The sequence below is a fragment of the Leptosomus discolor genome, chromosome 2, assembly GCF_034619465.1.
Source record: "Leptosomus discolor isolate bLepDis1 chromosome 2, bLepDis1.hap2, whole genome shotgun sequence".
Taxonomy (NCBI): Eukaryota; Metazoa; Chordata; class Aves; order Leptosomiformes; family Leptosomidae; genus Leptosomus; species Leptosomus discolor.
The window spans coordinates 27702389-27715443 of record NC_141392.1 but is presented as its reverse complement, the minus strand read 5'-3'; the positions used below and the strand labels follow the sequence as shown (position 1 = coordinate 27715443).

At 35.2% G+C, this 13055-nt stretch overlaps 1 protein-coding gene across 1 annotated transcript in view; it reads left to right on the top strand.

Annotated features, from left to right (window-relative positions):
• USP34 (ubiquitin specific peptidase 34) overlaps positions 1-13055 on the top strand; it is a 135354-nt gene that overhangs the window by 56336 nt on the left and 65963 nt on the right. The window contains exons 11-23 of the mRNA XM_086460384.1: positions 975-1100; positions 1523-1652; positions 2227-2262; positions 2666-2796; positions 3290-3903; positions 4365-4579; positions 6336-6451; positions 6536-6663; positions 7741-7830; positions 8672-8767; positions 9899-9981; positions 11389-11543; positions 12402-12515. Of these exons, the coding sequence (XP_086316510.1) occupies positions 975-1100; positions 1523-1652; positions 2227-2262; positions 2666-2796; positions 3290-3903; positions 4365-4579; positions 6336-6451; positions 6536-6663; positions 7741-7830; positions 8672-8767; positions 9899-9981; positions 11389-11543; positions 12402-12515 (2034 nt within the window). The remainder of the gene's footprint in view (positions 1-974; positions 1101-1522; positions 1653-2226; positions 2263-2665; positions 2797-3289; positions 3904-4364; positions 4580-6335; positions 6452-6535; positions 6664-7740; positions 7831-8671; positions 8768-9898; positions 9982-11388; positions 11544-12401; positions 12516-13055) is intronic.

Below are 13055 nucleotides of genomic sequence, written 5' to 3'. Positions count from 1 at the left end.
GTTTAAAAGGCTGACACCTTTAGACTAAAAGAATGGAAGGCCTTAGAGGATGTATTTTCCACTTTTTAAACTAACTTTTTGACAAAAATTTATCTTCTCTGAGTAGAAGCAGGTATCTCAAGATGTTTAAATGCATCCTTGTATAGAACCCACATAATTTTATTCCAGTTTGAATCCTGTGAAAGATGGCCTGTACTCCATAAGCTACTGACACAGATATTTAATATGACAGGAAGACAAAATAAAAGAAAGAAAGAATAAAAAAACCTTTTTGAGGTGCATATATGCTAACCAACATTAAGAATGTTTTTTCTAGAAGCTTCCTGTAACCATTATTTTGTATTTTGAATATTAACATCCTTACAAACATAATGAAACCCTTTGGGTGACTATGAAAAGCGGCATTTGACCTAAGAGGAAACATCCAGGAGCACTGTCACTTCAATGTGTAAATAGGGTAGTTAGCTAAACACATTGTCATATTTTTTGACATCCATTACTGGAAAGACAAAAGAATTATAAATAATTCTCACACAGTTCACACAGTGTGTTCCCTCAGTCTCATATTAGCCTGTAATGTCTTTATTTGTATTTATCACTGCTGATAAGGTGGTCATTGCAAATATTATTTCCCGTGGGATTAAGCGTATACACTAATATTTCAGAAGTTATACTTAAATTAAAATACAAAATAAACTTCCATTTCTTCTTTTCACCAAATCTCTTAGTATCTTCTTTAGTTCCAGTTCTGTTAGATTTGATTTTGCTAACCTTTATGTGCTTTACAATTGCAATTTTGACTAAACCTAACTTTTACAGTCCGATGTAGTTTTTACTACAATTATTAGTCAGATACTTCCTGAGAATTTGTGCAAAGGTGATGTTTAATTGCTGCAATTTTATCAGTCCTTGAAATTTTTTTAAAGTTTATTTTGCTGTTCCTGTCATCTTCTCTGTTTGTTTGTGCTTTGTAGCTAAAGCATTGCAGTCGTTACATACATGACTTGTTTCCTTCTTTGATCAAAAACTTGGACCCTGTCCCACTTAGACATCTTCTTAACCTAGTCTCGACTCTTCATCCAAGTGCTCACACTGAACAGGTAAAGACAAGGCGAACAGAATCACTGTTAACGAGAAAAGAAATTACATTAGTGTATTAAACAAGCATTATGGATTGGTCTTTGTCTCTCTAAAGAAATGCGTGTCAAAGTAATATTCACTAATGCAAAAGAGAGGAAACTCTATGAGTAAAGTTGTCATGTGTCTTCAACTAGGCCTTTTCTGGCCTTTGGATTATAATCTTTTTCAGAGATTTTTGGAGACTGCATAACCACTGTTGGAAGATTTTAATTTCATGTCTGAAGCTAGAAGTTGTTTCACACAACTTTCTTTTGTGCATTTGTTTAATTTGATGAGTTTATTTTGGTGAACTATAGCATTGGCATATAGAAAGATTAACAGTAGATCTTTGCGTGCAAAACCTACTGCTTCTAAATGGAACTGTTATCTGGTTTATTTATAGACCTTGTATTTGGCATCAATGCTTATAAAAGCACTGTGGAATAATGCACTAGCAGCTAAGGCTCAGCTGTCAAAACAAAGCTCTTTTGCATCTTTACTGAGTACCAATCTACCCATGGGAAACAAAAAAGGTATGTGGTTTTCCAATAGATCTGGTAGTTAAATTTTTAATTTTCATAGTCTCCTTGTTGACTTTGGACAAAAAGGTTGTATAGAACTTTTTACTTGAAGTATTTTTTAAAAGTGTCATGCTGGCATATTTTTCAAGCAGAAGTTAAGGATAAAGATGAAAGCATTAAAACTTCGTGAGCGCATTTGGAAAGCTTTCTATTTCAGATCAATTCTGTTTGTGTATCTAAAGTAGTATGTTTTTTTTTTTTTTTAATTCAGAGGATGTTCCATAACTCATCAGTTAACTATTCTTATTCTGCTGAACATCTATGACTTACATAGCTGCATAAAATCTTACAAAAGCTTATCTAATTTTTACCTAGTTTTTGATACTACATGCTATTTCTGGTTTTTGGTGGGTTTTTTTGACTTGACTGTGTATTTCCCCACAGTCGTTACTAAAGGTGCTGCCAAGCCATTTTACTCTAGTTTCCCTTTCTTTTCCTCCTGCTGATTTTTACGAATCATGGACAACTATATGCTGACAAAAAGATTTTTAGTCACTTATTTTTCCATCCTGCTTTTTTCCTTCAGAAGAAGAGGAGCTCAGAAGAGCAGCCCCTTCACCTTGTAAGTATAGTTTTAGAAGTACACCTCGTCTGATAAATTTGATACTACAGTGTTTTCCTACAGCTATCGAATTTGAATAGAAGAAGAACTAATAAAAGTTTGAAGTTATGTTTTTATGACAAGTCAAGTGAAAATTTTATTTTGGGTAGAATCTAGCAAATTCATACAGCTGTGTTATATACTGGCAAGAGACATCAGAATACAAATTTTGTAGTAAAATGCTCAGTGTTATAAAAAGAATTTTTAGTGTTTATGTACATGGATTGTTTGAGTTACGTTCCTTGTTCAACTGTTTGCAGGAAGAATACTGTTGAATTCAACATTTGAGGCAGATTTATGTAATGTTGTTACATTCCAATTATTACATATCACAAAGTAACTGGGAAATGTGGTTTTGAACTAGGGTCACCAGCAGCAAGCCCTCAAAGTAGTGACAACAGTGACACCCATCAGAGTGGAGGCAGTGATATTGAAATGGAGGAACAGCTTATTAACAGAACAAAACATGTACAGCAGCGACTTTCGGATACAGAGGTAAGAGTGTAAACTTATTTTTTTCTGTAATTGTTTCAAAACCTCAACGGGTACATAGCATGTATGCTTACCTGCAGCAGGATAGTGGATAGCTAGAACCTTCACTTATGTTCTGTGCAGCTTACATAGAATATATTGTATCTTGCCTGTGAACAAGTGTACTACAAAAAAACACCTCAGATTCCTGCATTTAAATTTTATTTGTTAGATTAAACCCTTAGTAAGGGATTGCGTGACATATTGGTTGTGTTGCACTGTGACTGTGTATGTGCAAAGCCTGTTAGGAATGAGGTAATGCAAAAATTAAATTATTAAATCTGGATCTCAGAGCATTTTGTCATTGGTAACCAATTGAGAAAGTGAATGAAAATTTGTTGATTTGACACGTCTCTTCATAAATGAGGAACGGTGTTTGAATGATGATGATGTTGAATATGTATTTTCAGTGATGTTTTATTTTTCCACAAATCTTAAAAACCCCAAATAATTTCAGGAATCCATGCAAGGAAGCTCTGATGAGACAGCCAACAGTGGTGAGGATGGCAGTAGTGGTCCTGGTAGTAGCAGTGGCCACAGTGATGGATCCAGTAATGAGGCCAACTCCAGTCATGCAAGCCAGTCTGCTGGAAGCCCTGGCAGCGAGGTGCAGTCTGAAGACATTGCGGATATTGAAGCTCTCAAAGAGGAGGAGGATGAAGAGGAAGAAGATAGGAGCCATAATCCCCAGAAAAGCAGTAGGGGCACAGATCTGCGAAGCAGGAAACTGGAATCACAAACAGGCATTTGTCTGGGAGATTCACAGGGGGCATCGGAGAGGAGTGGTGCAAATAACGGGGCAGGAAAAGACCATGTTTTTAACACTGACTCTGTGACGCCGGTGGATAATCGAATTAGAATGCTAGATGCTTGTTCTCATGCTGACGATGCAGAGAATGATATAACAGGAGAAATGAGCACTGCTCACATTTCACAAGGGTCTCAAGATTCTTGTATAACTCACACAGGGGACTTCCTTGGGGAAACTATTGGAAATGAATTATTTAACTGTCGACAGTTCATTGGGCCACAGCATCACCACCACCACCACCACCACCATCACCATGATGGGTAGGTAGCTTGACATTTCTTCTGATTCCCTCCATGACAGAAATAAAAGCAGTAGCAAAATGTTCCGTTTGGGCAGAAATTTGTATGGTTGTTTTGCTATAGTTCGGGATAGTTTTGTCTAACAGAGATGATAGTTATTGCAGATAGTTACACAGTAATCTGTTTTGTTACCATCTGATTAAAGTGTTTTGTAGTTTTTGTATTGAATAAATAAGACAACATTTAAGAAAATGTTAAAATTGTTTTGGACAATGCTTTATTTAGTTAACATTAAAGAAGTCAACACAATCATCATGATAGTGAGACCTTCAATTTATCTGTAATAGTTTTTTGAATTCTTAGGAAGGTCTGCTCTTCAGACAGATGATTCATCCTTTAACTTTAGGGAGGTGTGTACTGACTCGTAGTCTGGTATAAACAACTTTCTCTTTGATATTGTCCATTATAATATTCTTTTACAGGCATATGGTTGATGATATGCTAAGTGCAGATGATGTCAGTTGCAGTAGTTCCCAAGTCAGTGCAAAATCAGAGAAAAATATGGCTGATTTTGATGGGGAAGAGTCTGGCTGTGAAGAAGAGCTTGTACAGATTAATTCACATGCTGAGCTAACATCTCATCTTCAGCAGCACCTTCCTAACCTTGCCTCTATCTATCATGAGCATCTTAGTCAAGGTAAGAGTGATGAAAAAGAAAATATAAAAACTTTGTATTTCTAACTCTGATTTATGTAATTTTAAATTAGTCTCCAATAATTAAAATAATCAGGTTATTTTAACCATGCATGTGTATTTGCCCAAGGAAACCATGGCGACTACTGAGATTTTACTGTTTCTCCAAGAGATTCATTTTTGTATCACATTAGATGTAGCTGTGTTTACCTTTTTAAACTTCCCCCCCCGCCCACCCATTTCTACTGGAGATTTTAATGCAAGTTAAAAAAATTAAAATACTGAAGAGCCTAGCAAATGTTTTTTCTAATCGGTTATTAATGTAAGAACAAAGACAGTACTGAAATGTGAGATTTTTTTTTTTTTCCTCTCTGAAACATTATGCGATTTTCCTTCTGGTGGGTGGATCTTATTGTGATTCCGTACATTTGTCATCTTAAACGAATTAACCATAATGGGCTGTACAGACGATAATTTTGGAAAAATGAGTTAAAATATGACTTGATATCTTAGGGAGCTTGCCTTAAAGGGCGTTTTATGCTGTTTCATGTTACACTGCCAAATTCTCTAGTTTACTTCAGGGTGCAATTTAAGATGCTACTAAAACACTTCTCAAGAATTATATCATCTTTCCATATGCTGTTGTGGCAGCTTTATTTTCTGTTTTATCCTCCATTAAATATAATGGAGGGTATGATTAGTGAAGGTTTGACATTTTTCTTTGCTGGTCTGGCAGAACCAAGTTTGCTATCTTCCAGCAAACAGTAAAACTGGTACTGTTTATATCTTTTCCTGAAACACAGTTGAGTAAGAATTCTCTTTTTTCTTTAGGCTTAACATTTGTTATGTGAAACTGAATTATCATGTGAGACTGACATTGAAAATTTGGAAGGATTTTTTTTCTGCACTACAGAGTTGAATAAACTACTAAAACTTCGTAGTTAAACCATACTGTAAATCAGCATATTTTTTCAATATTTTCCATAGATATTAGACATCTTACTGAAGATCCAAATTATTGTTTGAGCATGAGGCCTTCAGTGCAGATTATTTTTGACACCTCTAGTTTTGCACGTGCAAGTAATTACAGTGTTCTGCATGCAATCTAAATTTTCTACTTGACTTTGCTGTTAAATGAAAATAGTATCAAATAGTAGATAAATGAATGATGCCAGCTGTGGCCACATAGAAGAAGGAAAATGTCTATAAATGTTTATGAAAACATGATGAGTTTCTAAAATCATGCACTTTGGTACTTTGTCATATATATAAAAAATGGTGTTTGTTTTTCCTGTGTTTTAGTTAGATATAGGAGATCATGCAGCATGAGGGGAACTTATTAAAATGTGCTTCTTGCTTTCCAACCATGGTAGTTCTAAAGATACTTCCCTTCAGACCATAGCACTACAGAAAGACTTAAGAAATATTTTAATTACACTATGAATTCAATCTAATTAAATAAAAAAGCAACTGCACCTGTATCTGCAGTTCCTAAGTACTGTTTTTATTGCACCGTGCCATTCGGCAAAACCAGTGTAAACACTAGCTTAACTGTCCTATTGACTTGTATGGTCATAATGTTTTGTCTTCTTTTAAGAACCCATATGTGGAAAAGGGGTGCAATTACAATGTTGTTGTATGCACTTTAAAATAGCCAAGTCTACAAATAAAGCATGTTGTTGTTCATGCACTTAGGGAGTAATGTTCAGATTAGATAGTTCCTTCTATTTATTCAATAACGGTCTTTGTATTTTGTTCAGGACCAGCAGTTCATAAACATCAGTACAATAGCAATGCGGTGACGGACATTAATTTGGATAATGTTTGTAAGAAAGGAAATACCCTTTTGTGGGATCTGGTCCAGGATGAAGATGCAGTAAGTTGAATACCAGAAAATAACATTTTTTTAAAAGAAAATAAATATATACTATTCAGTGACCTTTCTTTCTACTTGCTGTAGATTCATCTCTCTGAAGGGTTAATAAATGAAGCAGAGAAGCTGCTCTGTTCTTTAGTGTGCTGGTTCACTGACAGACAGATTCGAATGAGATTTATTGAAGGCTGCTTAGAAAATTTAGCAAACAACAGGTAACTTAAATTATCTGTTTTTACATCTATCTATTTTTGCAATATATAGGAAATTCGAGTTGACTGTAACAGTTACTTAATTTTACAGGAAGACAAGTTAAACCAGACAAAAGCGAAAGTATAAAAATATTTTATATTTTTCAAGGTGTTACGGATGTATCTGATGTTCCATTTTTCTTTTCTATCAGTGTCCTGAATTTCTCGTCTTCTTGCATTTGTCTATTCTCCCTTCTGCCAGGGGTTACTGCCTTTATACCATTTGGTAGAATCTGGTCCACATCTTAGCCAGTTGAGTGCAAGGTCAGGTGCCTTAGCATAAGCATTCTGAATTGAATATTTAGATTTGCATGCAAGTGGCTGAGGAACAGAGAAGTTCTTTTCCGCCAAATCTGTTGTGGGGTGTAATTTCTGTGAAGAAACAGCTGGAGGTAGAAGTAATACCTTGACCTCAGATAACTTGTTTTAATACCAGCCAAAGCTGTGAGATTGTGCAACTTGAAGACTAGCAAAAGTGGAGTTTACTCTGTTGATAGAACCAATCAGCTGCTGGACATCACCTGCAGTGTTATGTTGTTATCTTTTTGCTAAGAACTGCATTTGTGAGATAGAAATGTTCAGTTACGTGCAGTTTTTGCACTACTTGAGTTTTCCTAGGTAGTTGTCTCACAATACACATCTACGTGTGCCTGTAATGAGCTTGAAGCAGATTTATTTCTGCCATGTCATCTGTTTGTTGAAAGAACATACTTGTTTTGCTGATATTTCAAAAGATAATTAAGAAACTCAAAAATAAGAATTTATCTTTTGAAATTTAAATAATTTTGAATAAACAAAATGTGTACTGTTGTCCAAGAGTTGTGTGTCTAAGGTATTACATATAAAAAATCTGAAGTATGTGTAGTTCAGATTCAGAAAACTGACTGGCTGACATGGTGGTAAACGTCACACAGATAATTCCAGTGCTTTCAGTTAGCATATTTGCTGACTGAACCTGAGCTTCTCAAAGTGATTTTAAAATTGACTGTTTTAATTTTGTAACCATCATGTGTTGTCGTCATTTCTCTCTTTCTCCTTTAGATCTGTAGTAGTTTCACTTCGTCTTCTTCCAAAGCTGTTTGGTACGTTTCAACAGTTTGGGAGCAGTTACGATACTCATTGGATAACAATGTAAGTAGCCCCCTGTCCCCAACAGAATAAACCAAAAGAAGTGCTGACATTTAGGGGACTGCTGCAATGCTTGCTCCTTTAGTGTGGTCCGAATTAATGACCTGAGGTTATCTCTCTGCTATCTGGCCTACATGTATGAGCTTGCCTAATCACTCAGGCCTAGATTTCTTCATAATACACACTACTGTTGTAACTGAGATGAAGACTAATATGTATTTTTTTAATCCACCACACCCCCCTTTAAATACCAAAGGATTTGCAGACAGTACTAGACATCAAGTAATAGTATGTTGTAAAAGGTTGTAATAATTTGATGTTATGTCATTCTGTTCTAATTGTGTATGAAGTGCTTCTCAGTAAAAAAAAAAAAAAATCATTTTTAAGAAAACCTTTGAAATGTGAAGATATGTCATACAGCATTCCTTACTAGAACAAATTATATAACTAGCTAGTCTAACTATAGAGAATGGACTAGTGAAACTTCTGGGAAAGATTACAGTGATTATCATCAATTTTTCTTGGCCTTTTTGACATGACATTTAAACATATGCCCAGTTCTGAGTTTTGGCTTAGACTTTTTCTGAATTAGGGCCTTTAGGAACAATTTTCATGGTTTTGAAAGGGAGTATTCTCTGCCAGTCCTATGCCTGAAAATAACAGTGATGAAAAGGAAGAAGAGAGTACTGTACTGAAAAATACTGCTGAATTCATGGTAGATGGAAAATGGAATGTTTACTTTGGTTTTATGTATATGCAATTTTTCTGTAATAGCTTTCTAATTTCTGTAGCTCTTCTGATCTTTTTAAGCAAACCATACTTTTTGTCCTTTAAATTGACACAGGTGGGCAGAAAAGGAGCTTAATATGATGAAACTTTTCTTTGATAATTTGGTACACTACATTCAGGCAGTCAGGGAAGGACGACATAAACATGCATTGTGAGTACACAACTGACTTTGAGTGTTCGATATTTTATATTTTTAAATGTTTCTTTTCTGCTTCTGGTGCTTCTGATGTGTTCTTATAAGTAAATACTTTCTATAGAGACATTACATGCTTAGGGAGACAAAGGTCTGTAAAAGCAATAACATTTTACATAGCTTCCTTAAAAAAAATCACACAACTCTCAGTGCCATTTTTTTTAGGCATTACGTTGAGTATTTGTTTTACAAGTAAAACATGAAGATTTTATGTATTCAAATGAATTTAAAGTGATTTCATATCATAAAACTATTAAAATTTTTCAGTTTTAAAATCTGTTGCCATGAACCTTTGCAGTAGGTTGTTTTCTGTTTAACACATTCATCCGCACTATCCAGTCTGTATGATTAAAAGCAGGTGTATATACCCAAGTGATACCATTTCTAGCTTCTCAATCCCGGAGGAATAGACTGTTCATATTTTGACAGATGTCAAACTCAGTACGTAAATACAGGCATCCACAATTGAAAAATGTTGCTGTTTATGGGTCAGATTTTTACTTCATCATACACCTTTGTATTGGACATTGCTCTAGTGGGAAATTACTTCAAAAGCTGTTTGAAAGTGGGATGAATTGCTTTAAATTCAGGCAAAACAATACATTGTTCTGCTTCTTTGACCATGAAGCTTCTACCACATAAATAGAAAAAAAGTTAATATTTGTGTATGTTATAAAATATTTTTATAAAGAGTATGTGTCAGCTGGGCTTGGAAATTCAGGGTAGAAATATCAGCATTTTGCAAGTTAGGGAAAAAAATTAAGGTCAGATCCTGCAAGGTGCTAATGACAAAATGATGCACTTGAATTGAACTGTATGCCAAAAAAAACCCTCCCCCCACCCCCCCCCAAAAAAACCAACAAAAGAAAGTACCTTATCTAGTAACAACTGGTGTGTCATTCCACTTGTTTGGTGCAGTTCTGTAATGTGTACAGCTGGACTATAGACTATATACTGAACTAGAAATTCAGAAAGAAACTTAGAAGAAGAAATTATGTATGCTTCTAAGAGGCACATGTATGAGTGGCAAAAAAGTTATGACAAGAACAATTAAATAAGCTTCCATTTTTATACAAATTTAAATTTTAGATACAGCCACAGTGCAGAAGTTCAGGTTCGTCTTCAATTCCTGACCTGTGTGTTTTCAACTCTAGGATCACCAGATCATTTCAGTAAGTATTTGGGGTACCTTATGAAAGAAGCACCTCATAGGGCTCACATAGTTCTCAATAATCAATGATAGTTTAAATAAATATGATATTTTAAACAGATACAGTTTTAAAAAATCTCTGCTACTGTTTCAAAAGAAGGAAAAGTTTTTGATGAAAGCACAGAACCAGCATTGGAGTTTAGATTGTATTGCAGTTCTGTGAGAACAAGGTTTTATGTTCTCTCTGCTTCAGTTTTTCTAAATATTAGGATAGTAATTACTAAAAGGAAGATAATATATTCTGTATGTGTTGGTTTTGGTTCACATCCATAATGTTCCCAGAGGTCTTTTATTGGAGTGCACTGTAAGTTGCGGTATCTAAAGGAATAATTCTTTATATTTTAATACTGTCAGAAATTGGTTTACACTCACTGTAGGGTCTTTTGCGAAAGTGGAACTCTGTACAATAGTTGATCTGTGCAGATGCTGAAATTGTTTCACTCTAAAAGGTTAAAAATAGAAATCTGTTGGCTGATGGAATTCAAAGTTGAACAAAATTTTCTGTGTTTTTAGTAACCCTCAGTGGCTTTCCCTTCCATTAATTGGTTTGGTCGCTCTATTCTTAAGCCCTTGTAAACCAGTAGCCTTCAGTGTTGTTTCAGCATCAGGTCTGTACAGGCTTCCAGTTGATTGTATTGAGGTAACTTATTAAAATGACTGAAGGGAGGATTCATTTGGGTAGTCTCATAGGTAGGCAAAGTTGGCATTCAGTGCAGAGCTTGTCCTGCTCTGGCAGGGGGGTTGGACTAGATGATCTTTCGAGGTCCTTTCTAACCCCTAACATTCTGTGATTCTGCGATTAGAGTAGAATACAGGAAGAAATGAGAATATCTGTAGCCGAGAGAAAAAATAACCTTGTAACACTGTATTTACTATTGTGGGTAGGATAGCCACAATTCTTCTTTAAAGAAGTTTGTTGGGATCATGAATGTTTATATGCCAACTGAGAAAATAAATCTACAGTTTCCTTGAAAGTAGTAACAATGAAATAGTTAGAGATACTATTTTCAGACACAGTCTCAATACCCAGCTCAAAGCTAGACTCTAGATTGTGCCTAATAATTACTTATAAAGTGAGAAACACCCTGCTGTTTGGTACGAGATCTCGGATCAGCCCACGCTACTCATGGGTTTAGTAACCACTGACACCAGTAATGACCAAGATCTATAGCTGGTTGCCAGCTCTAAAAGGGGAAAAGTGTATGATTCCTTATTGATAGGTGGTACGTTTTTCTTTTGTTCTTTCCAAAATCAACTTGTCTTGACAAAAACTACTCTGATTTTTCTACATGTATTCTCAGGTTTTGTAGAATATCGCTATATATTTGATGTTATAAAGGAGTAGTTAAAAATACTTCCCTAATTTTAGGGTTGAGTTTAGAACAAGTGGATATACTGTGGCACTGCTTAGTAGAAGATTCTGAATGTTATGATGATGCACTACACTGGTTTTTAAATCAAGTACGAAGTAAAGATCAGCATGCTATGGGTATGGAGACTTACAAGCATCTTTTTTTGGAAAAGGTATGTAGAGAATTAATTGCAACCTTATTAATTTGAATAAAAGTGAGTTTTTACGTATCAGCACTATTTAACATATTTTAAACTGCTTCTATGAAAAATTTGTCTGCAGTAATCTGGGAAGGCCCCACTTATCATGCAATGATTTTTCTTTGCTTGGGGGGAGAAGGGGAACGGATTGGCGTAAATCCTTTTCACGCTGGTATTCACTTGTTTTTTTGTAAATAGCCTGTGTGGTGTATCTGAAATATGTATCGCTTCATTTCAGTTTGAAAAAAAAATCCACCCAAAACTGTACTTTCCTTGATGTATATAGCTTACCTGACTAGAAAAATGACTACTTCTTTTTGGGAGGAGTGTATCAATCTCAGCAATACATCCACTAAAAATACAAACGTGCAGCAGTAGAGTTTTTTGCAAGAGGTCCCATCCATTTCAGCAGATGACATTACAGAACTGATAGATTGTGCAGTACTTAATGTAGTCTAATTCTTTTTCAAGGTTGCACAGTTTTTTGTCTGGTGTTGTAAGCATATGAGTTTTTTGATCGGACACATCATGTATGCTTTTTGCCCTGCTGTTAAGTTAAGCAGCTAATATTACAGGAATAATTTTTGTTCCCTCTGCATTGTTACAATCCAAATCAGTGGTAGAGAAAAGAGCTTTGTTTAAGCCAATTATAGTTATAAAATTCAGAGAGTGTGATCTTTTGCAAGAATAAATTTTAATTGATCTACTGTGTTCAAATATGATTGCTAGTAACAATGACATTTTTCTGTGCTAATGAAATACCCTGTAAATTGCTATCTGTTCCATCACTGAATTTTTTTTTCCATACTAAAGTGTGTTCATTTTATTTAGATGCCACAATTAAAACCTGAAACTATTAGTATGACTGGCCTAAACCTCTTCCAGCATTTGTGTAATTTGGCTCGATTGGCTACTAGTGCATATGATGGTGGCTCAAACTCAGAGGTAAGCCTAGAGTGTGTGCTCACATTTTTCTTCTTTCTGAGGGAAGGGGAAAGTTAAATTATCTGCAACAGCATATCTCTTGGGAATTTAGTTGAATATTGTTTACTGCTTTGAGATAGTAATGCCACAGCCCGTACTGGTGGGATCTGTACAGATTTCTGCCTTGAGGAGAGCCCTGGGAGCTCAGGAGTCAAAAGTTCCAAAAGTGGGAGAGTGAAGTGAAAATAAGAGGGCGACGATCCTGACCTACCCTCATGACTTTGAGCACGTGTGGCTTTTGTCTCTAGAGGTAGAGATAGGAAATCACAAAGAAAACAATACCTGTTGCCTGCATAGCTTTGTGCAGTTTGTCATATTGTTAGCATAACTGAACTGTATTCACTATTGTATTGTAAGAATGGGTTGGTAACGTTTACTTTTATAAATCAGAAGATTCAGGTGACGTTCTGTTAGGCATATTTAATTCTGACTAGAAATCTGTTATAAAATGTCTCGGTTGACTTATGATGTGCTTTAGAAGTTTATCTTCTGTACTTTTTA